Source organism: Galdieria sulphuraria (genome assembly GCF_000341285.1).
Source record: "Galdieria sulphuraria unplaced genomic scaffold scaf_11, whole genome shotgun sequence".
Taxonomy (NCBI): domain Eukaryota; phylum Rhodophyta; class Bangiophyceae; order Galdieriales; family Galdieriaceae; genus Galdieria; species Galdieria sulphuraria.
The window spans coordinates 77,035-99,264 of NW_005178464.1; the positions used below are offsets into that span (position 1 = coordinate 77,035).

The 22,230-nt window shown below is 38.8% G+C and overlaps 17 protein-coding genes across 21 annotated transcripts; 10 read left to right on the forward strand and 7 right to left on the reverse strand.

The window, feature by feature from the left end:
* Window position 1: 1 nt before the first annotated feature.
* Window positions 2-656, reverse strand: Gasu_17200 (prefoldin subunit 2). The gene is made up of 3 exons (XM_005707416.1): window positions 464-656; window positions 291-414; window positions 2-245 (listed from the first exon to the last, which is right to left on the reverse strand). Exons 1-3 carry the CDS (start codon window positions 598-600, stop codon window positions 108-110), a joined length of 399 nt encoding a protein of 132 aa, XP_005707473.1. The 5' UTR covers window positions 601-656; the 3' UTR covers window positions 2-107.
* Window positions 657-786: 130 nt separating this feature from the next.
* On the forward strand, window positions 787-2,397 carry Gasu_17210 (ATP phosphoribosyltransferase). Its single transcript, XM_005707417.1, has 2 exons — window positions 787-1,385; window positions 1,594-2,397. The coding sequence occupies exons 1-2, from the start codon at window positions 882-884 to the stop codon at window positions 2,374-2,376; spliced, it is 1,287 nt and encodes a 428-aa protein (XP_005707474.1). The 5' UTR covers window positions 787-881; the 3' UTR covers window positions 2,377-2,397.
* Window positions 2,398-2,401: 4 nt separating this feature from the next.
* On the reverse strand, window positions 2,402-4,736 carry Gasu_17220 (pre-mRNA-splicing factor ATP-dependent RNA helicase). The gene is made up of 3 exons (XM_005707418.1): window positions 4,441-4,736; window positions 3,804-4,392; window positions 2,402-3,751 (listed from the first exon to the last, which is right to left on the reverse strand). Exons 1-3 carry the CDS (start codon window positions 4,705-4,707, stop codon window positions 2,442-2,444), a joined length of 2,166 nt encoding a protein of 721 aa, XP_005707475.1. The 5' UTR covers window positions 4,708-4,736; the 3' UTR covers window positions 2,402-2,441.
* A 45-nt stretch (window positions 4,737-4,781) lies between these two features.
* Gasu_17230 (AMMECR1 family) lies at window positions 4,782-5,716 on the reverse strand. Its single transcript, XM_005707419.1, has 2 exons — window positions 5,360-5,716; window positions 4,782-5,309 (listed from the first exon to the last, which is right to left on the reverse strand). Exons 1-2 carry the CDS (start codon window positions 5,692-5,694, stop codon window positions 4,949-4,951), a joined length of 696 nt encoding a protein of 231 aa, XP_005707476.1. The 5' UTR covers window positions 5,695-5,716; the 3' UTR covers window positions 4,782-4,948.
* Window positions 5,717-6,806: 1,090 nt separating this feature from the next.
* On the forward strand, window positions 6,807-8,299 carry Gasu_17240 (uncharacterized protein). Its single transcript, XM_005707420.1, has 4 exons — window positions 6,807-7,125; window positions 7,176-7,529; window positions 7,578-7,929; window positions 7,979-8,299. The coding sequence occupies exons 1-4, from the start codon at window positions 6,840-6,842 to the stop codon at window positions 8,205-8,207; spliced, it is 1,221 nt and encodes a 406-aa protein (XP_005707477.1). The 5' UTR covers window positions 6,807-6,839; the 3' UTR covers window positions 8,208-8,299.
* Window positions 8,300-8,301: 2 nt separating this feature from the next.
* On the reverse strand, window positions 8,302-8,886 carry Gasu_17250 (uncharacterized protein). The gene is made up of 3 exons (XM_005707421.1): window positions 8,832-8,886; window positions 8,694-8,786; window positions 8,302-8,635 (listed from the first exon to the last, which is right to left on the reverse strand). Exons 1-3 carry the CDS (start codon window positions 8,877-8,879, stop codon window positions 8,399-8,401), a joined length of 378 nt encoding a protein of 125 aa, XP_005707478.1. The 5' UTR covers window positions 8,880-8,886; the 3' UTR covers window positions 8,302-8,398.
* Gasu_17260 (hypothetical protein) lies at window positions 8,827-10,037 on the forward strand. Of its 2 annotated transcripts, none has more exons than XM_005707423.1 (3): window positions 8,827-9,586; window positions 9,635-9,793; window positions 9,852-10,037. In XM_005707423.1, the coding sequence occupies exons 1-3, from the start codon at window positions 8,918-8,920 to the stop codon at window positions 10,014-10,016; spliced, it is 993 nt and encodes a 330-aa protein (XP_005707480.1). In that variant the 5' UTR covers window positions 8,827-8,917; the 3' UTR covers window positions 10,017-10,037. The 2 variants fall into 2 exon arrangements, with proteins under 2 accessions (XP_005707480.1, XP_005707479.1); XM_005707422.1 differs by having other exon boundaries at window positions 8,897-9,586.
* Window positions 10,038-10,040: 3 nt separating this feature from the next.
* Gasu_17270 (50S ribosomal protein L17 (plastid)) lies at window positions 10,041-10,756 on the reverse strand. The gene is made up of 2 exons (XM_005707424.1): window positions 10,483-10,756; window positions 10,041-10,432 (listed from the first exon to the last, which is right to left on the reverse strand). Exons 1-2 carry the CDS (start codon window positions 10,678-10,680, stop codon window positions 10,085-10,087), a joined length of 546 nt encoding a protein of 181 aa, XP_005707481.1. The 5' UTR covers window positions 10,681-10,756; the 3' UTR covers window positions 10,041-10,084.
* Window positions 10,757-10,866: 110 nt separating this feature from the next.
* Gasu_17290 (acyl carrier protein (mitochondrial)) lies at window positions 10,867-12,556 on the forward strand. Of its 2 annotated transcripts, XM_005707427.1 has the most exons (3): window positions 10,867-11,314; window positions 11,362-11,725; window positions 11,777-12,556. In XM_005707427.1, exons 2-3 carry the CDS (start codon window positions 11,414-11,416, stop codon window positions 11,966-11,968), a joined length of 504 nt encoding a protein of 167 aa, XP_005707484.1. In that variant the 5' UTR covers window positions 10,867-11,314; window positions 11,362-11,413; the 3' UTR covers window positions 11,969-12,556. The 2 variants fall into 2 exon arrangements, with proteins under 2 accessions (XP_005707484.1, XP_005707483.1); XM_005707426.1 differs by lacking the exon at window positions 10,867-11,314 and having other exon boundaries at window positions 11,597-11,725.
* On the forward strand, window positions 10,887-11,587 carry Gasu_17280 (phenylpyruvate tautomerase). Its single transcript, XM_005707425.1, has 3 exons — window positions 10,887-11,227; window positions 11,300-11,314; window positions 11,362-11,587. The coding sequence occupies exons 1-3, from the start codon at window positions 10,942-10,944 to the stop codon at window positions 11,403-11,405; spliced, it is 345 nt and encodes a 114-aa protein (XP_005707482.1). The 5' UTR covers window positions 10,887-10,941; the 3' UTR covers window positions 11,406-11,587.
* Window positions 12,557-12,576: 20 nt separating the features above from the next.
* On the forward strand, window positions 12,577-13,449 carry Gasu_17300 (maleylacetoacetate isomerase). Its single transcript, XM_005707428.1, has 2 exons — window positions 12,577-12,762; window positions 12,816-13,449. The coding sequence occupies exons 1-2, from the start codon at window positions 12,664-12,666 to the stop codon at window positions 13,374-13,376; spliced, it is 660 nt and encodes a 219-aa protein (XP_005707485.1). The 5' UTR covers window positions 12,577-12,663; the 3' UTR covers window positions 13,377-13,449.
* Window positions 13,450-13,756: 307 nt separating this feature from the next.
* Window positions 13,757-16,007, forward strand: Gasu_17310 (uncharacterized protein). Its single transcript, XM_005707429.1, has one exon. The coding sequence runs from the start codon at window positions 13,851-13,853 to the stop codon at window positions 15,984-15,986; it is 2,136 nt and encodes a 711-aa protein (XP_005707486.1). The 5' UTR covers window positions 13,757-13,850; the 3' UTR covers window positions 15,987-16,007.
* Window positions 16,008-16,011: 4 nt separating this feature from the next.
* On the reverse strand, window positions 16,012-16,956 carry Gasu_17320 (uncharacterized protein). Its single transcript, XM_005707430.1, has 4 exons — window positions 16,814-16,956; window positions 16,461-16,764; window positions 16,353-16,411; window positions 16,012-16,300 (listed from the first exon to the last, which is right to left on the reverse strand). Exons 2-4 carry the CDS (start codon window positions 16,718-16,720, stop codon window positions 16,119-16,121), a joined length of 501 nt encoding a protein of 166 aa, XP_005707487.1. The 5' UTR covers window positions 16,721-16,764; window positions 16,814-16,956; the 3' UTR covers window positions 16,012-16,118.
* A 5-nt stretch (window positions 16,957-16,961) lies between these two features.
* On the reverse strand, window positions 16,962-18,536 carry Gasu_17330 (pentatricopeptide (PPR) repeat-containing protein). Of its 2 annotated transcripts, XM_005707431.1 has the most exons (6): window positions 18,426-18,536; window positions 17,663-18,366; window positions 17,473-17,616; window positions 17,338-17,425; window positions 17,184-17,282; window positions 16,962-17,134 (listed from the first exon to the last, which is right to left on the reverse strand). In XM_005707431.1, exons 1-6 carry the CDS (start codon window positions 18,514-18,516, stop codon window positions 17,016-17,018), a joined length of 1,245 nt encoding a protein of 414 aa, XP_005707488.1. In that variant the 5' UTR covers window positions 18,517-18,536; the 3' UTR covers window positions 16,962-17,015. The 2 variants fall into 2 exon arrangements, with proteins under 2 accessions (XP_005707488.1, XP_005707489.1); XM_005707432.1 differs by having other exon boundaries at window positions 17,002-17,282.
* Window positions 18,537-18,826: 290 nt separating this feature from the next.
* Window positions 18,827-20,647, forward strand: Gasu_17340 (uncharacterized protein). The gene is made up of 2 exons (XM_005707433.1): window positions 18,827-19,535; window positions 19,601-20,647. Exons 1-2 carry the CDS (start codon window positions 18,850-18,852, stop codon window positions 20,487-20,489), a joined length of 1,575 nt encoding a protein of 524 aa, XP_005707490.1. The 5' UTR covers window positions 18,827-18,849; the 3' UTR covers window positions 20,490-20,647.
* Window positions 20,648-20,666: 19 nt separating this feature from the next.
* Gasu_17350 (hypothetical protein) lies at window positions 20,667-21,503 on the forward strand. 2 transcript variants are annotated; one of them, XM_005707435.1, is made up of 3 exons: window positions 20,667-20,798; window positions 20,853-20,981; window positions 21,026-21,503. In XM_005707435.1, exons 1-3 carry the CDS (start codon window positions 20,715-20,717, stop codon window positions 21,131-21,133), a joined length of 321 nt encoding a protein of 106 aa, XP_005707492.1. In that variant the 5' UTR covers window positions 20,667-20,714; the 3' UTR covers window positions 21,134-21,503. The 2 variants fall into 2 exon arrangements, with proteins under 2 accessions (XP_005707492.1, XP_005707491.1); XM_005707434.1 differs by having other exon boundaries at window positions 20,667-20,981.
* Window positions 21,504-21,506: 3 nt separating this feature from the next.
* Window positions 21,507-22,202, forward strand: Gasu_17360 (short-chain dehydrogenase/reductase SDR). Its single transcript, XM_005707436.1, has 2 exons — window positions 21,507-21,670; window positions 21,725-22,202. The coding sequence occupies exons 1-2, from the start codon at window positions 21,557-21,559 to the stop codon at window positions 22,160-22,162; spliced, it is 552 nt and encodes a 183-aa protein (XP_005707493.1). The 5' UTR covers window positions 21,507-21,556; the 3' UTR covers window positions 22,163-22,202.
* Window positions 22,203-22,230: the final 28 nt, after the last annotated feature.

Here is a 22,230-nt window from a genome sequence, read left to right on the forward strand (position 1 = left end):
TTTCCCATCCGTGAAAGATACTAATGGTCAATTGGAAACAAAATACGACCTTACACTTTATCTAGTTTTACAAGAAAATATAGTTCGATTGACTCCAACTTTGTGTCTTATGGTTTCTGCGCTTGTGAGGACGAAGCTAAAGAAGAAGAGTCCACCTCTCGAATTTTATATTTCTCTTTAAGTTCAAGAAATTCGGTTTCTTTGGTTCTCAACTCTTCGTTTAAGTTCTGAATCGCTTGCTGCAACTGAAAAGCGTAAACTCATTCCAAGAGAGGCAAAGCCATACATACCTCTCTACTTGTGGATTCCAAAACTGGCTTCACTTGTCCAACCGTTTGTTCAAGGAGAACATTTCCTACTTGTCTCCAACACTTACGATCGTCATTCAACGGAAGTAATTGTTTAAGAACAAGTCTAAAACGTGAACTGATAAAACGCTCTTCTTCAACGACTGAATACTTACTCTTGTTCGTTTTTATCGTTTTCAAACTCTTCAATTTTAATCATAATCTGTTGAATCTGCTGTTTAAGCGTTTGATAACGTGAAACTATTTCCTTCTCAGACAAAGTCTCGGAAGAAGCTGCAGTGTTTGGATTCATACCGCAACCAAAAATCTTTCCAAAATGTGTATACAAATTGAAGCTGAATGAGATGTGGAAAAGAATAAGTTGCAGTTTGAACTGACTAATTCAAAAATCAACATATATATTTCTATGTACTAACATATATCGTCAACTTTTTCCAGGTAGTGCTGGTTTTCAATCAATTAATTAAAATGTTCCATAGCTGACTATATTAGTTTTGAAAAGATCGATCGACGGATGAATCGCTTCTCAAGTGTTCCTAGTTGAAGAGTTTTATTCCGTTTGTCATAGCAATAATGATAGCAAACTTGACCTTACTTTTTGTGGTACACTCAAGCTTGCAACGAGATAGTAAAGAAACCAAACTTGGGATATCCAGGGGGAACCATTTGTGCTCTTTTTCAAGAACTCGTCGCCAAGGTCGCTATAACAAAGTATCGGGAAATAACCGATTCCACTATAGGAAAGGAAGCTTTATTTGCGTACAATCTTCAGATCCAGCAAAACTACATTTGCAAGGAAATAGTCTTTATGAGTTAAACGAATCTTTTACTTTTTCACGTTCAAAGATAAGGATAGCCATTCCTAGTAAAGGAGATATCGGAGAAGATACCAAGTCACTACTAAAAGAGTCAGGCCTGGAAATTCTTCTACATAACCCAAGGCAATATTGGGCTACTGTAAGGGATTTTCCGGAAGTAGAAGTTTGGTTACAAAGACCCACAGATATCGTTCGAAGAGTTCAAGAAGGACAGGTTGATATCGGATTTGTAGGCTATGATATCGTCACAGAATATCAAGTAAGTTTCGAGTCTCTCTTTGTGGACGAAATCTTGTTTATTTGTTGGTATTTGCTCATTATTTCTATTCCAACACTGTCGATTTCGTCCCATATTAAAAACCCTTCCTTTTTTGCTCGTATTGTCTTACTCACTTTAGGAGCAATGTTCTGGAGGGTTACAAATGAAACGATATTGATTCATAACTGATATTGTATGAATTCTTTAGGATAGTCCAGATTCCACTTTGCTCATTCACGAGGGCCTTGGATACGGTGGTTGTAAACTCGGTGTCGGTATTCCAATGAGTTGGGTACACGTGACGGACATGAATGAACTCGCACGTTTCTCAGAAGAACGAAATTCTCCTCTCCTGATTACTACTAAATATCCCAAGACGGTAAAAAAGTTTCTGCAGGAGAAAGGAATGAAAAACTATCGTCTTCTGCATATGGATGGAGCATTAGAAGCTGCAACACAAATGGGATGCTCAGATCTTATTATTGACCTTATATCATCGGGAACTACATTGCGTGAAAATTTGTTGAAAGAAATTACAGAAGGAACTGTCTTAGAGTCAGATATGATTATGATCGGTAGTCCTTTGACGATGGCTTTAAACAATACATTTGGCCACAAAGTGAGGTCTTTTACCAGAGAACTTCTTGAACGCATCGAATCACATCTCGCAGCCAAGGACCACTTTAGTATTATTGCAAATATCAAAGGCTCTAGTCCAGGAGATGTTGCTAGAAAGATTGGAAGTCAAGTCGATTTAAAGGGAATGGACGGACCAACAGTGAGTCCAGTTATTCCGCCTAGAGGTTTCGATTCTGGAATGTATGCTATTGGTGTTGTCGTTAAAAAGAATCGTCTTTACAAAGCTATCGAACAACTTCGAGGCATAGGAGGTAGTGGGGTTTGTGTTCTTCCAGTTTCATATGTTTTCGAGAAAAAGTCAGCACGCTGGGAAAGAATCATCAAAACTTTAGGCTTAGATGGTGATTCATGATGAGATGCAAGTTACAATATGGACATAAGAATGTTAAGAGTTACTTATATACAAATATATGTTCATCATTCTGAAATTAAATTTTTCCACTTCTCTTCTATGCGAGATTTTCTCTTTTCAAAGACATGAGGAGCAACTTGTATAAGCCATTGTGGTTCAATCACTGTAATATTTCGAATATAAATTCGTTTCAAATGAATACTTTCGCAATATACAATATACTTTGGAAGCCTACTTGCCAAAACTGAGGAAGGATGAATTGTAACACTCCTCTTCCCAACCAATGTCAAGTAACTACCATCGGGTTGCACAACGGCAGAGTTCATAAAGAATCCTTTCAAAGTTGCTTTGATGACACTTGAGGGATCGGGATTTTTTTGTGAAAGCAATCCATCTGCCTTTGACAGTGCAGCTGATCCATATAAACCATACATAACATTAGAAAGGGACAAAGCAATGCTTCTTCTCAAAAGCCGAGCCTTTTTCATCAACCGAGGTACAATTCCGTGATTACTGCACCACCTCATTGAATGTCCAGAAGCTTCAAAGGCGTCATAAATATTGACAAGGGTCAATAGATCACCTTCAGCAACGCCAAAAGGCTTCCTAGCTGCCTCGAAAGACTTGTGCTCGCGAGAAGAAGAATACTTGAAAACACTGTCTCCAGGTACTTGCTCCACTTGTAGCATAGCAATAATAGTAATGATCTCTCTCACACATTCAAAGTCCTTAGCTGCAACAAGAGTACGTGCCAAAAAGGGCTCCATCGGAAGGTCTGCCATAACCATTCCTGGAAAATCTGATAAGACACCGTCTTCGGTAATTGCATCTATGGCATAAAGAACCTCAAATGCTGTTGCAACCGATTTTGCTGAAGGTGGATCGATAAATGAGAAGTTCATAACATTTTCGATTCCTATGGCTTTGAGTTGAAGAATAGCTGTTGCTAAATTTGTTCGGCATATCTCGGGAACGGAATTCTCTGTCAACAATTTCCAATAACAGTCCTCCGTGTACAATCTATAACATTTCCCTGGACAGCTTCTCCCTGCTCTGCCTGCTCTTTGATCTGCTGATGCTCGTGAAATGGACTGAATACACAACAAGTCCATACCAGTTTCTGGAGAATGAACCCTCATGCGACAAAACCCTGTATCAATGACAAAAACAATGCCTTGTATTGTCACGGAAGTTTCTGCAATATTCGTTGACACAACCACTTTTCTTTCATTACTAGGAGCAGGTTGAAATGTGGCAAGTTGCTCTCTATAAGAAAGACCACTATAAAGTGGTACACAACAGAGACGTTTTCTATCCTTTCTCAAACTGCATATCTGAAATTCATTCGACTGAAATCGCTCCAACAAATGATCAACTTGTCTGTACATGAATAAACGTAAAAGATATACTAATGCAAAGATACTAACCTTGTTCACTCGAAGGAACAAATATTAAAATATCACCATCTTGCTGCTTTCTATGAATCTCTAAGGTAGTTTCATAAGCTGCTTGAAGATAGTCTTGAACAGGATATGTCGTGTAATATATATCTACTGGGAAACTGCGCCCTTCCACACTAAGGATAATGGCTGTATTTGATGAACAATCTTCAGTGACGTTGGTTTCAAAAAAGTCTCGAAATTTCTCGGCATCCACCGTAGCCGAAGAAATAATGACACGCAAGTCCGACCGAAGTCTTTGAATTTTCTTCAATAGTCCACATAGAATATCAGTAGCAATAGTTCTTTCGTGAACTTCGTCCAACATAACAACTTGAAACTTTAGTAGCAGAGGATCAGTGAGCATCATACGTAATAGAGTTCCATCAGTAGCATACAAAATTTTGGTTCTTTCCGAGTCCCAACAATTATCGAAACGAACAGCGAAACCTACAACTTCACCCAAAGTTCCCTTACTTTCATCCAATTCTTCTGCAACTCTAGCTGCAACCGCAGTTGTCGCTATTCGACGTGGTTGCGTACACACAATAGCTCTGCCATGATCCGTCCAACCTGCCTACAACGTTGGTTTAGGAACCAATTCTGAAGAAGAAATAGACTATACTTTTAGAAGGTATTGTGGTATCTGCGTCGTCTTCCCAGAACCAGTTTCTCCAACTACGACGACTGTTCTATATTCCTTAACAGCATATAACAAAGCTTCCTTGTAGTTGTGGATAGGCAACGAAGTGTTTCTTGCAACCATAGAAGCAGCGATAATGGATTCATAATCATAGGAACTTTCTCCTATTCCGAGAAGTCGTGAGGAATTTGGTTCTTGAAACTGCTTCCTTGAAGAAACTTCTCCAGGTTTTAAGAAAGCTTTTGCCATCGCAATTCCACTTCACGATGAATGACAAATAATGATGAAAATATAAATGACTGAAAGTTGGAACATATCGTATCTTTCAAGATAAATGTTGAGAACTTTAAGAATGAACAAAAAAGGGTTATATTACAGAAAAAAGAAGAATGTCCAGCTGCAGCTTGGCTGATTCAAAAAAATGAGACTCAACCACTCCTTTCCAAAAACAAAAAGAGAAAATAACCCCTAAAGTCATGGAACGTCAATCTCACGTATTCCTATGATGAAGATACTCCGAATACGAAAGAGAATATTTCTTACTCGAGTAACGAGTCAGTCTGATAGTTTTCAACAAACTTTCCGATATGGTATTCCGATAACCACTCTTTCGAATAAGAGACGAAATACACTGTTCCTTTGTCCAGCCCTGCTCCAGGCAAACTTCAGGTAAATAGGTTGCACTATATGCACTACCTTTATCCAAAAAATCAATAATAACGCCGTGTACACCAACTTGCCAGTCATAGACGTCACTTCCGGTCAAGAAATTATGCAGGATGGATACAGAAACACTTAAGCTTTCCAATTCTTCATAGCAAATAGGTGGAAATCTTCTATCTCTAAAAGCACTTGAAACTAACTGGTGAGTCCAGACTTGCAAGTTGAAAAGTTAACTTACCTAGCAAGAGTATACGTGTGAATGGCTCTCCGAAGGTTCAAAGGAGTAAGAGTGCCTATACACCCTCTCAACTGTGTACGCTCACCTTCTCTATTTGTTTTATTCCAAGTCACAAAAAGTGCATATTCGTCGATATCTGGTACAGAAGCTGGACAAGTAGGTTCGGAAACGTGTCTTAGCCTACTTATTAAGAGATCAAAGGCAAAAAGACATAAGTCTAACAAAGAAACATTTGAATCTTTTCGAAGTAGGATATTTTCAGGTCCATTGTCTTGTTTTCTGCACTGTGAAGTGTCGCAGTTAAGCTCCGGAGCATAACGATTCTCTCCACCCATTCTGTCCAAGTAGTATCCAAATAGGACTTTCTCTCATCTCTTAGTAAGAAAATAAAATAGCTTGAAATGACTCAGCGTTTGAAACATTCAAAAGGCAGGCTATAGTTTGTTATGATGAAAATAGTAGACTGATAACAAACTATCCTGTTGGAAATTATTAGCAAGTTACTATGTTATTAAAGAATTTTATTACTCGGATTGTCAGAACCCAACTACATATTTTATATTATCTGAGTTTAGATTATTCGTACTCTTTGGAATTTGTATATTGTATCAAATATGAAATAAGGGCTACTTAGAAGTCATTTCATATATATATATATATATATATATATATATATATATCTTGATAGATAGAGAGAGAGAGAGAGGACATGGAAGAACAGTACATCCTGCATTTTATATGCAAGACTGTTTCTCTTACAGAATTACAAGGAAACAAGTGTTGCACAAACCTTTCTTAAATGTCTAGTAATGTCTTTGTTTTTTCGATTCATATTCATTCAAAGCTAAAGTCTATGTGGTCTCTTTGTTGTAAGAAATGCGAAATATTATGCTTCAAACATGGATCCTTGAGTCTTGTATCCTTATTTTTACTTTTCTAAATGCATACCATTTGTTGTACTCATTTCAGAATTAGACATTTAGGAATCCATTTCTTGTTTCTTAAATGTTTTACATTACTTTTTCATATAGCTCAATATTTCATAATTTCGAACAGGACTTTATGCAAGCAAGTTTGAAGAGGATACACAAGTGTCAACAAAGTTCATGATAAATTCATAAATATAAAATTAACTTTACCATTACAAACTGATCACATCATTTAAATTACTTTAGGCTACATTTAATTGCGATGATGTGCAAAAGACACAGAAGTAATAAGCTGACATAACAATTTCAACAGAGTCTTAGCATCAAAATCTAAAATGTGTATTTGCCTGTTGTTACATAGAAAGAATGTCCCATGTCTTCGATTGTTGATCAAAGATAGCTCTGCCATTTATTGGATTTTAGGACAAGACTTTACAATCAAATTTACAAAATGTTTTTTAAGCAAAGCAAATAATAACTTATCTCTTCAACTTGATTTTATCCGAAAATGATTTTGAATTTTGACACGATGGACTTTTAAAAATTGTCCAATGAGGATTTCCGAAGATGGACACTGGGTAGCTTTGGCGCAACCCCCGGAGGAAAGTGGTGAAGCAACCACAATAGGTTTAAGAAGGAAACTGTTAGAGGAAATAGTTTGTTCTGCATCTTCTACCGTTTCACGCGTAGTTGCCGTTGTATTTTCGGTTCCTCACTGTGTAAGAGTCCATTTCCCAGACCGACTCTGTGTGGACCACTTACAAGTGCCGCTGCTTGTAGAGAGCCTTGTGAATCCAACACTTGATGCCATTTTATGTGCAGAGAAACTAGTGAGAGGTATGTACTGTTTTGACTCGTAAAATTTTCTGTTTGAGAAGATTCCGTAGGAAGTTTTGGTGACCTTTGGCGGAACACATTTGGTAGTGACTTTCGTGGTAGTCAGTCGTTAAACGTCGAGCAAGCAGATGGGAACGCTGAGAATGAGAAAGTACCTAACATTTATTATAAGATTCAACGTTTTCTGTTTTCTGGAAATTTTTCGTGCGGTTTGTTTCTTCCTTTTCAGTTTACTAGTTTTCGGAAGGAGCGGAATCGTGGTGAAGAACCCGGAGATAATGACACGACTGGTGTAAATGTGTCTTCTTATGGGGAAGGGACTGTCTATGTTACCTTGTTGCCTGTTGTACAGTTCATTCGCTCGTTTTCTTACGTTCCTTTTCGTTTTCCCAACCCAAGTTTGAGTAAGCGCTTTGATATTCCTTTATTTAATTTCTTAATCGGTTGAATAGCTTTGTTTTCTTCGGAAAGGGAAGAAAATGAGGACACTTTTAGGTTGACAGCTAATATGGGGGAAGAAAGTTTCGATGATCTTCTGAGTTTACAAGAAACCTCAACTTGTTTGTCCCGTCCTGCTGACCTTGTACTCATCGAAAGATGTACGGCGAGGAGGACGTATCAGAAGTCTGCAAACCTCCAACCCAAAGATACTTGTGAATGTTCGATAGAGAAGGACAATTGTATAAAGACCGATACGATGTTATTTCGTTATGTTCATGACTTCTGTTCTATATGTCTGGAGAATTATTCGAATAGTGATTCCTTGCGAGTTTTACCTTGTCTTCACTTTTTCCACGTTGTATGGTAAGAAGGAACTCATCGTTAGCGGCACTGTACTTATTGCCATTTCTAGTATTGATAAGTGGCTTATGATGGACAAGGCTTGTCCACTTTGTAAGTGGGATATTGATCGAGGTTTATTATATTCTTCTTGGGAAGATAGTTGGACCAGCGAAGACCATCCGAATAATTATTCGTCTGCCGTTGCTACAAGTTCTGCTATTGATCTTATCGAACAAGAACCTGAAATAAAATGGGGGGAGTGGTTTCGCAGTCTGTTTTCGCTTGCAAGTTCGGTGTAGTTCATACCTCAATTAATATGTACAGCGGTGTTTTGTCACCGAATAAAATGCAGAGAATTGCAACCTTTATCAGTAAAACTACACTTCTTATCATGGCTCTGTCGCGTATTTCAAAGTCGTATTCTTCTCGTGGAGGAGGGATAGATAGATTCAAACAATAGCATACTTATCTTCAGTACTCTCCAATCTATCTACTTTACAGAGTCTTCTGGCTGTGGATCTGCTTGAGTGGGACCTGTTTCCAGGTGCTGTTGGTGTTTAGCTAAAGTTTGAGGGTTTCTAGAAGAGCTTCCACTTGAACGAGAGCTGCCATCTGAGCATTCGTCCTCTGAAGTTGGATAAGCATGCTCCACACCAACTTCCTCAGCCAGCTCTTTACCTTGCTTAGCCAATGTTGCATCTGCAGAGTCAAAGAATTTTCGTTCATGCTAAAAGAATACTTGAGTGGTCCATATATATATATATATCTATCTATATGAAACTAACCATATGGTTTGCCTTGAGTCGCTGCTGGAGAAGATGCCTCTTGTCCGGCAAATTACCATATTTTCGTCGCAAACTATCTTCCTGCTCTTTTACCTAGTAAGGCTGTAAGAATGGTTCCCAAATACTTGACACACTCACAAGTTTGTCTGCTGAAGAATCTTTGACTGCTCTATGTTCTTGTTGCATTGTCAGCTACGGAATCGAAAACTAATGTTTGATGGGACATGGATGCCGAAAACAGAGTTGAGGTCTCTGTGTTGGACGTTTCTCACAACTGCAACAAGACGAAAGTATCAGTTTTTTCCATATTCGGTCTTGATAATAGTCATGACGACTGTAATTTTAAACGGAATGACTTGCTTGAGGGGTTAAGTCTTGAGAATCTTCGATTTGTTAGTGGTTTTCCGACACCTAACCTCGTTCTTAAAATAACAAACCAAGCAATATTATTCAACTTAGAAGATACTCGCGGAACAATACTTCGTGACAGAATTTACATTTTGCAAGATTCTGACGAAGTCTTTGGTTCTCTTTTGGAATATTTGAAGGAGAAGCTATCCCGTTGTTGTGATCCCGATTGGTTGAAGCTTTACTTTCCTCTGATGGCAATGTACTATATTACAGAACATTATTGTGACTATACATCCTTGACTTTGAAACAACAACGAAATATCTTTGAAGATAGCAAAAGAGTTTTGGAGGATAGTTTTTCTGGCAAATCTTTGCTTTATTTAAGAGAAGCAAGACAAGGAGTTGAGAGAATAACTAAGAAACTAGATCACATAGCGAACAACTTTGCATCTTGCTTTGCTTCCGAGACTTGTGGCTTTCTTTTGGGAGCGAACCCTGCTTGGTCTATCGTTACTGAAGTTTATGTTGAAGAGATTCTAAAAGTTGGTATATTTTTTGGCTTCAATCTCAGCAACTAATCTTTTCAAAAGCTTTTAAGAAAAACTCAACTTGAAGGGCACGTTTTACTAGAAAACTGCAGAAGCTTGGAACTTGGATATACTTCTATGCTTGAAGCTGACTTTGTTCGATTGCTAAGTTCTTTTCTGTTTTCACGTTTTTTGGTTTGCCTCTTTGCATTTTACACTATGGTATGTACTTTTCGTTCTGAATGTTTATGTGTTGACTGGTTTTATGTTTCTTGGTCAGCTTATCGAGTTTTTTCACTCCAATTTTTTCAAGCCTTCTCCTTCTAGTGCTTTAACTGCAGGTTTCGTCGTTCTTGTATGTGGTATATATATTTCTGCATTTTTAGCTATATATATTTTCCAGCGGTGGCTCACGAGAAAGAAGTTTAGCGTACTTTTCCTATAAAGGCTCAGTCATTTTTACTGACAAATGATTGCACTGTGCTTTATTTAACGAAACTCCTGTCTATCAACTCAAACCAACTCAATCACTCCCATCTCGGCATTATCGCCTTTTCTAGGCATAGTATGAAGGATCCTCGTATACCCACCGTTCCTATCTGCATATCGTTCCGGAGCTTGTTCGAAGAGAGCGTGCACCAATTGCTTGTCATAAATAAAAGCCATAGCCTGTCGTCTGGCATGAAGGCTTCCCTCTTTACTTAAGCTTATCATTTTATCAGCAAAGCTACGAACAACCTTGGCTCTTGCTAAAGTTGTCTTAATTCTTCCGTGACGAAGCAGTTCCGTCGTGAGTGCTCTTATCAGAGCCTTTCTTTGATCTGCTGGTTTCCCCAGTTTTTTAAGTCTATCTCCGTGTCTCTAAACAACAAGTGCTTAGTTAGATAAAAGAATCAAAGACAACAACTAACTATTGCCACCAAGGGCTCCAGCCTTGGTAATAAACACGGGGTAAAACTAGAAGCCCTTTGGCGTTGTTGGACCTTCTTCGAATTCACTGCAACACCCATAAACTGAGATTGCAAACATCTCTTGCACGAAATAGAACGTTGAAAGCTCCCATAAGTATTACTTCCAAATACCCCAACAAAGCCAAGTGACGACCACATACCCACACACACAGAAGAGATTCCTACGAATGATCTCTTCTTTTTGATATAAATTTCCAACGTCACAATAGAGAACCACGAATACTTTTACGTGAATGTATATCCGCAGAGTCTAAACGTACATGGAGTTTTGAATCATATACTTGAACTCGATACAGAGAATAATGATGAAAAAAGATGTGCAAGTTCTTTGAGCGACGAATAACATTGACAATAATGCATAATGCTTAGAGTATTGTCGAGAGGATTTTCGAGTCCAACATGCCTGCTTTGATTGTCACTACCAATGCCTTTTTCACAGACGAGGTTCTAAAACAACTGCTGCCACAGCTTTCCAAGAATGTGGCAGAGGCACTGGGCAAACCAGAACACTACATGTGCGTTGGTGTTACCAAAGCAACAATGATATTTGGGGGTTCCGATGAGCCTTGTGCTTTCACAACTCTTTCATCCATTGGCAGTATCAGTCGTAAGTCGAACGAGAAAGTTAGCGCTGTCGTATGTGACTTGCTACAGAAGTACTTGAAAGTCTCACCTTCTAGAACTTGTAAGTATCTTAGTTGTTGCATCTTTTATTCACTGACTATGGGGCTTTTCTTTACACTCGATTCCGTTACAGATATTCAATTTACTGGTAAGTTTTTGGTTTACTTGTAACTCATAAATGCTAAAACTGAATAGACTCTCCTCCTGAAAACTTTGGACACAATAGTTCAACCTTTTAAGAGGAGTCATGTTGGATATGCTTCTTGTTTTTAATAAAGTGTGGTTTTTTTCCAATTGTTTGGATTGCAGTCGCGGCCAAACTACGACAAGCAACATCAGCAAGACTTTTCAAGGAATGTCATTATCCAAGTTTTGCATAGGTTTCTTTAAACCAGCTTCTATAAGAGCAGTAGTGACGTTACAGAATGCTACTTTACAGCGCTTGTTGCACGGACAATCCTTTCTTATGGAGGAGGCTTCGGGTGGAACACAAGGAGCTTCTTTGGATCCAAAGGAAGTTGCGGACAGAGTTCTTTCTGTAGTAAAGAAGTTTGAAAAGGTAATATTAGGTGTCTTTATGTTTGTTTTTTTCACTTTGGACTCTCTGTAGGTGGATCCCTCAAAGGTGACTCCAAACTCTCACTTTGTGAATGACTTGGGGCTTGATAGTCTGGACACAGTAGAATTAGTTATGGCCTTTGAAGATGAGTTTGCCATAGAAATTCCAGACTCCGATGCAGACAAGATTCTATCATGTGAAGATATGATCAAGTACATAAGTTCCCATCACAATGCGAAGTAGCTTCCTTTCTAGTACGGCGCAGAACTATCATTTCTTTGTGCGTTATAATAATATTAAAGCCATATCGTTGGTTTATGTGGAATTTAAACAATCTTTGAACGAGTTCTAATAGCGCTTGACACTTCAGCACATAGAAAACACGATTATCTTTGGGTCTTTTCAGTTGTGGATACTTCACAACATACCTATCTTGGAATAATGGCTTGTTTGTGTCTTTGTCAACCATGAAATGCTCATATCTTACTTTTAGCGATTCAACAAGAAGATACCAAGCATACCCAATTGACCAGTCTTGGTCAAGGTATAGTCAGTTTTTGAGGTTTCACTCTCAATGCAGCTTTTTTGTTGGGACTGTGAACATTTTTTGGTTGTAAGTTTAGCATATATTTCAGTAAACCCGGCTAAATAACCGGTGAGCGAGCATTATGAGTAACATTCAACTTCACAATTTTTGACTGAAGACAATAACAAAGGCTACTTGCAAACTACGATATGGAAGATATTTTTTAACAGACAAGGCTTGCCCAAACGAAAACAACTCCAAGTAAGTGACCTTCACATAAAAGTAAGAAAGTCACCAATGTCTTATCATACAGGAAAAATCCATGTTGCTCTACAAAATAAAAAAGAAGCAATTGCATTTAAATCTCACAATAGGCCCTTGTTGAACTTTGTCGACCATTCTCTATAGTGGAATGCAGCAAAGGCCTGTATTATACTCGTATTGGAGAAGTTCTTGCTCTTGGAGAGTTCGTATCGCATTAGCAGTCAAAAACATTGACTATGAATACAGGGTATGTAGACAAAGGCTTTCTTAATTAAGAACTTGGTTTCACCTTCCAAAAAGACCATCAACTTGATAAAGAACGGAGGCGAGCAGTGGCAGCCGGAATATGAGACTCTTAATCCAAGTCATACCGTGCCGACTTTGATCATCGACGGTAATACCATTGGACAGTCCGTTGCTATTATGGAGTACTTGGAAGAAACGCGACCACAAGTGCCGTTGTTACCAAAGGAACCTGGTCAGAGAGCAAAAGTTCGTCAAGTGGTGGAAACAGTGAATGCTGATACCCAACCTTTGCAGAATTTAAGGGTTTTACAGTGGCTGCAGAAAGAAGCTGGGGAAGAAAAGAGAAACGCCTGGCTTCAACATTTTCTTACCCTTAACATACAAGCTGTGGAACAGTTGCTTCGACGTTATTCAGGGAAGTTTAGTGTCGGAGATGAAATAACTTTAGCCGATTGTGTTATACCGCCACAATATTATTCTGCAATTCGGTATAAAATCTCTTTGGATAATTGTCCAAACTTTGTCAGAGTTGCAAAGACTTTAGATGAGTTGCCGGCGTTTAAAAAGGCTCATGCGTTCAGTCAGCCTGATGCACCTGAAAATCCTGAATATTAATAGTTTTCCTTGTCGAATAAAATTTTAGTTTGTGGAATCTATATCAATTTCAAAGAAAGGGTGAGAAGAATGAAGATTTCATCGGTGGAAAGTTCAATAAGTGGAATTCAAGACTCGAGTAACAGCCAACTTTCCTTTAATTGGCAAAATTTTTACGACAATCTTACGCAATCAGAAAAAGGCAAGTTGCATTAAACAGTCGCCAAAAGTTTGTTTACATTTCCAGCTGTAACGAATACGAAGGAAGGCGTTGAATAGAAATAGGAATTCATTTCTATCTGTTTGTTTTTTTCTAACAAGTTATTGAATATGTACAAATACACTCCACAAGATGATCGTAAAAAAAAGTACAGCAAAAGTAAATAAGCAAACAGTCCAACAGACGACTCTTCTTGGGAAATTGGGACATTTAAAATTTTTTTAAAATCGTCAACGGTCAAATTGAATGTTAGACTGTTAATTTGCCAAGTTCTCATGAAAATACAGCCGGAACAAACATCTCTTTCAAGTGTTTGTGAACAGAATAGACTTGCACCACAAACTAAAAAAGAAACCAACTGCCAAAATGTAGACGAAATATCGAGAGAAAAGGAGCCAAAGATATCCGACGATTCCTTATCATCCTTTCAACCAAACGAACAAGCATTGCAGAGTATTCTTTCTGATACAGGCATAGCCTTCTCAGCTTTAGGAGATTTTAGCGGGAAGAATTGGAGACTTACTGACAGTAAGTTGCCACTGCCTCGAAGGATAACTATTACAGGAAGGAGCTCTCTGATTCATCCCAGAAGGCATCGAGTAGAAAGTCTACAAGAAGAAACAAGCCAGGAAGCCAACACACAACAGTCAATGAAAGCTTCCTATAATTCTTTCAACTGTACAGACACTATTCCAGAACGAGAAGTCAAAGACAAAGAAAATCAACAGAGTTTCATCTCCACTAATTCAAAGAATGTTGTTTCCATACATTCTCAGCCACAGACCAAACAAGATGAGGAACACACTTTAGATCCTAAATATGAACAAACAACTGCTATCAAGATGGAAATTACGCCAGAGATCGACAAGTACTCACAACTTCATAAGAACAAAGGCAAAGCCAAGAGAAAAGAACAAAAGGAACAGCAAGCAGAAAAGGAGCAGAACTCGAAAGCGTCCTGTTGCTCAGATCAAAACGAATCTGATCCGGCAATTTTATCTGATTTAGCCAATTTGAATACTTTTTTATCTCATGCAGCATCTAATGTATCTCATGACTGGAAATACTTTGGCACTGTCATACGACAACTTTTGGATCTCCATGCAAATGACGAAAAACGTATTAAAGAGCTCGAACATGAAAATGTACTTTTATTAAATCGCATAACAAACTGCGAACGAGAAGCCGCATCTGAGCGCGAAACTACTAGAAAAGAAATTCAGCAACTTCACGCAGATCTTTCAAAGAGTGAAAACGAGATCAGAAAATTGAAAGAAGAGATAAAGGAACAGAAGCGAATTTATACGGAGGAAACTAACAGTCTAAAGAATGAGGTTGAAATATTGCAAACTAAGACAAACTTCAAGGTGGATGAGAAAGCAGATTCTCTACTGAATGTTGATGACGAAACTGAAATCATGAGTCGCTACAATCGACTCCAACAAGTGCACATAAAACCGATGGGCGAGGAGTCAAAAGTATCGGCGACAACTAATGATATAGACAATGAACGAATTTCCAAGGATGTCTCGACACCTTCCAAACAAGAAAACCTATCTAACCATTCTTTAGAGGCGAAAGAGTCCAAGTCAACAAGTAATATCTGGAAATCACCTCAGGTTCAACAAGCAACTACGACTTGTTCTCCGTGTTCCACGAAGCACTCTTTCAATTGTCAGACACCTTCACCGTCAAACAGAGGCAAACTCTTTCGTGAACCCAAAAGAGATATTTTCAATCCAACCAGTGAAGCTTTCAATAGTAATGCAAGCAAGTTAGATACTTCAGGCTCTTCGGAAAGACAGATTCCATCCAAAGAGAGAGTTGAAAGCTTTCTCTCGACTTCTTTTGAAGTGCAGCCTCAGTCTTTACAACAGATTCTTTCCTGTGAAGTTCCCCTATCGTCTCAGACAAGTCGTGGAACAACTCGTTATATGAGCTTCTACGAACCAACTTTCAAGCGTGACGATAAGAAGGAGAGTTTACGAGAAGTGGAAGAAGAACCAGATTGGAGACGTCTAACTCTGACTGCCGAGACTGCAAATAACAATTCACTCTTGAAAAGTACTCAAAATACGAAAGATAACGAAGATCAGCTACTCGAACCTTGTGATGCTCTTCTATCGAGCTTAAGAGAAGAGCTCCGTGGTCCGCGATATCGCAATATGCGAGATGCATGGCAGAATCTTTTTAAGCCAACGTGCAACAGGCTTAAACCATCCTTGTTCTATCAAGCTATTCGAAAATTACCTGCAGCCAAGCAAGTTTCTCAAGAAGTTTTGGATGAACTCTTTCAGAGAATTGTGCCAACTGCGAAAGAAACTCCCAGAGACTTGTGGGAAGACACCATTGCTATGGGTTGGGAACATTTTGTTCGCTTATATCAAGGAAATTTGCATCGTTATTATTGAGTATGGAACTCAAGAATAGTGAATAAGACTATTATTGTCGACTGCAGAGTATCTTATTTGTCTCCAACTAGTTTGAAACATATAAAAGAAACATTTTATGTAAACCCTAACAGACAAATGAGTTGCCTTCAACTACGCACGCAACGCCATTGCAAAGATAACAGAAGCACAAACGCTTACTACTCCAAGTAGACCGGCAGGCATGAATTTTTTGGACTTTGAAAAACGAATGGCAGATACCACGACTAGTACCAACGAAACTACTAAAGCGACAGGTATCGACTTTTCATACCAAGCATATGTCAGTAATAGACCTATCGATGTACCTTCAATCCTAAAAGTTCAAGAACAACACTCAATACCAACCTGAAACTACGCCGGAAACAATAGAGGCTGTGCTCTTCACCTTTAAATAGCCCGCTACTCTAAAAAAGTTGAATAGAACAACTCTTGTGACAAATAACAAAAACCAACCCTCCTCCAGCTAAAAGAAAAGCATAAAATAACATGAGTGTTTCTGCGAACCGGGTCAAAGAACAGACAATATTGTGCTTCCGAAAGGGAGACGCTCTACAAAGTGGAGATCCCAGGGGGTTTACTCTTGTATTCAGGCTTGTACGATCTGTTCCAAAGTAACTGGTGTATCTTCTTCTACATAATTTTACTGCTCCTAGAGCACCGGAGGAACAGTGTCTACAGGCAAGATTTGCACTCTGAGATTGGATAAATGCCATATCATTGAATGGGAATCTTCCAATCACATTTCAGCTACTTCCATCTATAAATAATTGAAAATCGTTTAAGTTTGATTTTTAGTTCATCTCTACCTGAATTTTTTCACTTCGCCAAACAAAATGCTAAAAAACTTAACAGAATGACTTTGGCCTTCTACGACAGTCCTTTATCTCACCCATTTTCTCTGAACACTTGCTAATTGACTAATGCTTTGAACATGTTTTCAAGCAAATAGACTTGCAAAGACTACCAACTGAGAAAGTTCTCCAATAGATATTCTCAAAAAAAGCCTTGCTACTGCCCTTTAAGCGAATTTTCCTTGAAGAGATGACCTAAGAAATAGGTTGGATTCGGTGGAGGAACGGACATGTTCTTCAAGAAACAAAATGCAACCAGACTTCTTAGTTCGCTGGCTACAAATACCGTTAGGTTTATATCCTTTATATTGAATGGCAAACATACGTGGTCCGACAGAGCCCATCTCTGTCAGTTCCTTTACATATCGGTCAATTTCCTGAAGATGAGCAACATCTTGCTTATAACATTCAATTATTTTGGATCCTAAACAACATCTCAATTCACAAATTTCGGTTAGTAAACCAGAGATATGCCATACTCAGCTTTACATCGGGACAATGACTAGTCAAGTCGATAATGTCTTTGTAATAAACCAATGGAATGCAACGATAGGCAGGTTTTCGTTTCTTTCAAACATATACTACATTTCCAGTGAAACATAAAGAAGACTTACCAAAATGCGTGCGACATCTGAATATCTTCGATTTGGACATTGCAACAAACTTAATAGTGCAATGCCATATGTACTTTCCATCACATAGTGTCGCTTTCGGTGTGAAAGATCAAAAAACCCCATTGCTTCATCAAAACGTTCATTCTTGACAAAAATAAATGCAAGTTAACTTAGCTGCAACAAAACTTACCTTTAAGCAGACTTCAATAAGTGACGAATGAGAAAGTTCCGAAGAATACAAATTGTGACGCTCAAAGGACTCGAAGTACTTCATTGCTAGCTCATAGTTGTTCATTTCATTGCAAACACTAAAGGCAACATTGAAAGCTTTGTAGTTTGGACTCACAACCATGCTTTCGAAGATCTTCAAAGCCTCTTCATATTCCCCTCTCAAGCGACAACATTCCATCAGTAACGCATAAGTAGTCTCATCCAACTGTAGACCGTCCGACTGAAGCAGCGCAACAAATTCTTTTACCTTTTCCGCATCACCTACGGCAGCACTGGCAAAGATGAGCGCGTTGTACAGCTTAAGATCAGGTTCTATAGATTCTTGCTTTACTTCGTGAAACAAACGCAAAGCTGTATTCAAATCTCTTCTACAGGCACAAACCGTTATGCACGAGGCATAAAACGGTGGACCTGGTCTCAAGCCAACGTTTCTGGATAATTCGTAATAGAGGGAAAGTTCTTGCATCAGACGCCATCGCGTCGCGACCCCGATAGCAGCAAACAGGATCCTTTCAGAAGGATTTTTTCCGTGCAAATATATATCCATAACTATTTTCCTCAAAAGATGAGGAGAGACCCTCTTCGGTTCTATAATCTGTTGCAGTGCTCTCTCTTCCTTTAGATTCAACGACGAGTGACTCACGGTTAGAGGTTGAAGGATGGCTAAATAGTTGTAAAAGGTCAACAGTAAAAAGGAGCGAAAATACAACGTTCAGACATACCAGACAAGTTTACCTTTCGTTTTTGACCCAAATAAGCTTTTCTACTTAACCATTGCTGCCTTCCTAACCATGCAGTCAATCTACTATACATTTGTCAAGAAAGCAATGATGATGAACAGCATGCTCTTGGACTCTAAAGCCTTTCTCAAGTTAAGAATTCTTTTTGCTCAACTATTTGAACAAAGTATGAAAGAAACGGCTCCCTCTAATGTTGGATATTTCCATCCTGGATATCACATCTCTCTCTTCGGTGGTTCTTGAAGAATATAGTAAGAGTGTCATATCACAACTACTATTCTGCTCTTGAAATTCACACTCAAAAGCACAATACACATAAGTCAATACTTTACCAACTTTAAATCATTTGAAACGATTCTTCAAAAGATGCGCCCAGCGGTGGCATCGAAGACTTGAGCATTTGCCAATGGCATTCTGTTTTCCATACCAAAGTGCGAGTCTCCCACGTTCGCATGTTCCAAGAACGTCTCTCGGAGTGAGTTTGCTAAGACACTCATCCTACAGTGGAGGTTTCCTGCAAACCATACCAGCAACTCCGCAAGTTGTGGCGTTGTGGGAGGAAGTCTGCATTCTAGGAAGATTGCCCAACAAGAAGAGGTTGTTTGACTTTTACAGTAAAAAACGAGGTAGATATTTTAAAACTACTCCAAAACAACTGTTGGAGGTTTGGCCCTGTTATTTTTCCAGGAAACGGAACTTTCTGATTGTAAGCATCAGCGCTAGTGATCAACCGGAACAGTTTCAGAAAGCGGTTAAATCTTGTCATTCCAACAGTACAAGCGTTCATCCAGTTCTTTCGATCATACAAAAGAGGAAGTTAGAAGCAAGTCTACCGGGAAAGAGGAACGATTCTTTTCGTGTTGCCCTTTGTATCGAAGGAGGAGGCATGAGAGGCTCCATAGCTGCAGGAATGACAGCAGCCATAAAGTATTTGAATCTTGAAAACGTATTCGATGTTGTATATGGTTCTTCAGCAGGCGCGATTATTGGTGCTTATTTTGTTAGCAGGCAGTTGCCATTATATGGTACTAGTGTGTATTACGAAGACCTATGTTCTCGAGACTTTATAAGGAAGCGACAATTGTTTTATAGGTATTTGTAACTTTTGAGGAAACATTTTCAATGTACTTAGAATTTTCATATATGTATATTTATAGATACTTGCAGCCGAACTCGAAGCATATACCGGTTCTAGATTTGGATAGTCTCATAGATGAAGTAATCGTCTACTCAAAACCTCTTGATTGGAATTGTTTTTGGAAAAATTGCCAGAGCCAGCCACTGAAGCCAGTGGCAACTTCATTAAGTACTTTGGAAGCAAAGGTGCTGGACAATTATAAAACTTTTGAGGAACTGCGACAGTGTTTGAGAGCTTCTGCTCTTGTTCCTGGAATAGCTGGAGAACCAGTTTCTATTGATGGCGATGTTTTTGCTGATGCTATTTTACACGAAGCTATTCCACTTCGTTCAGCCTTGCGGGAAGGTGCGACACATGTCTTAGTGTTACGCACAAGACCTCAAGGAGCACGTATTCCACACAAAGCTGGAATGTACGAACGTCTTATTGCTGTTCCTAGCTTTCGTTCACAAGAGAATTTTCCGGTTATTCAAGCGTTCGTATTGAGTGGTCATCATCGTCAAATTTACTATGAAGACATCGAAAGATTGAAAAGAGCGAAGGCTGAATTTGGTCCCACACCTCCTTATTTATATGATCTGGCAGTTCCAAGATTCAAGAAACAAGTTGGCCAACTGGAAAGCAGACAAGATGTAATCTTCAAGGCAGTGCGAGATGGCTTTGCAATTGCGTATCAAGAGTTGACAGGAGTATCAATGGAAGAGAGCGAAAGAGTTGCATCAAGTATTTACACGGAGGAAGAGTTTGTTCGACTTAAGAAACAGAGAGAGATGATTCGGTTTCAAAGAGAAAACTGGAAGAGACGTTTGAGGTCTATCAGTTTATTTAAACCGAAAACTGTTTTAAAAAGAAGAAATTCGACAAATTCGCAGTCTTCATTCATTGACAACGAATCTTTAACGGAATAACATCCTTTTGACGGTCGAAGTTTTTCTGCACAAGACAAACTATGGAACACTTGATTCATACTTGTTGTATCAATTTACTATTGTCATTTTTGGGGTTTGAGAACGTATGATAGTATTCTTTCTATTATTCTGTCCAGAATAAACTGTACACTTTACATATACGTCTTCCAAAATGCATTTGATTCCCAAATCTATACGAACGGAGAACGACCGTTGACAGTTAAGATGGATTGGTATGTCCTACAACTCAGTGACTCCAGTCCTCATTGGTTCGAAGCCTCGGAAGAGTTTCCTATTCTTTTAACCAGCGCAAGTATTGCTGATATGGCTTGTAAGGTGAAAATAACCATTCTACTTTTCCAGGCCTCTTTAGTGGACTACTCTTCACAGACAGAGCAGCGTGTGGTTGTTTCTATGTCACCAGTTAAGGAATCCTCCACTGTGACTAAAGAAGTGCCTTTATGTGTATTGCTTCCTAGAAAACGTGAATCAGTAAGTATTCCTTTGGTTTGGTGCCGCAAATATACTTTTATTAGATTCCTCTTCAGCATCTTATTACCGCACCGAACAAGGTGACACTAAAGAACGGAAATGGTGCGAAAGTGGAAATCAGTGGAATAGCTATTGTCGGGAAATTAACGTAGCGTACAATCTTATCTGTTTCAGCTTGGTTGGCTTTTTGGAAGATTCCTATTGATGCTCGGACAGTTGTTAAGCAGTTGCTCCTGAAGGACACTTTTTGGACGAAACCTTTTTTGAATAAGACTACAAAACTGATTCTTTCAGTTGATGACGTACTTTGTTGAACTATAGAATTGTACTTAAATAAAAGAGAGTATAACCACTTATACTCCAGTCTTTGTATTTCCACAGTTGCTCAATAAATACTTTTCATCAGTTAAGGAAATAGTAGTGGTCGTTGATGTGTTGTGATTCAAAACTTTCAGAGCTTGGCAGCGTGTCTTGACTTCTATTCGAAGAAATTCCGCATTGTATAAAAAGTGTTATAAATAGTGCTCGGTTGTGAAGTTACTTTTGTCGAGCTCCAAGAGCTTGTCTAGTATAGGATGTATCCAGTAGCAGTGGTGACTGGGTCCAATAGAGGAATCGGTCTGGGGTTTTGTAAAGCGTTATTACAGAAGAATGTACACGTTATAGCAACTGCTCGAAACTCGGTAAAGGTACTAATAACGAAAAAGGTTTCTCAGTGGAATTGAAAGTCTAGCAACCACCAGGGTTCCAACGTAGTGGCTGATCTACAAAGAGAAAGTCCGAATTTTCGTTTTTTTCCGTTAGACCTTCTCAGTTACGAAAGTATACAACGTTTTTTATTGTTTTTGGAGGACAACTATAGACAGCTTGATATTCTTGTCAATTCTGCCGCGGTCTGTCCACAACGTTCAGATCTTTTTGCTTTACAGGAGAGCTTACAGACCAATTTCTGGGGTTTGATCTATCTGACCTTGCAACTCTTTCCACTTATTGAGAGAGCTGGAAGCGCTCGTATTCTCAATGTATCCAGTGGAGACGGGGAACTTTGTTATTTTTCCACAGCTCTTAGTTCAGCCATTCGTAACTGTTTCACACTCCACATGCTTGTGGATTTCTCCTATGGTCTTTGTGCTTCACAGACAACTTTTGGTAAAGTGTTGATTTGTCGCTCTTGTTCATGAAGTCCAATTTTTTATATTAAATATAGGATACCCTGATCTATTGAGGCATATTCACGGTTCACAACCTT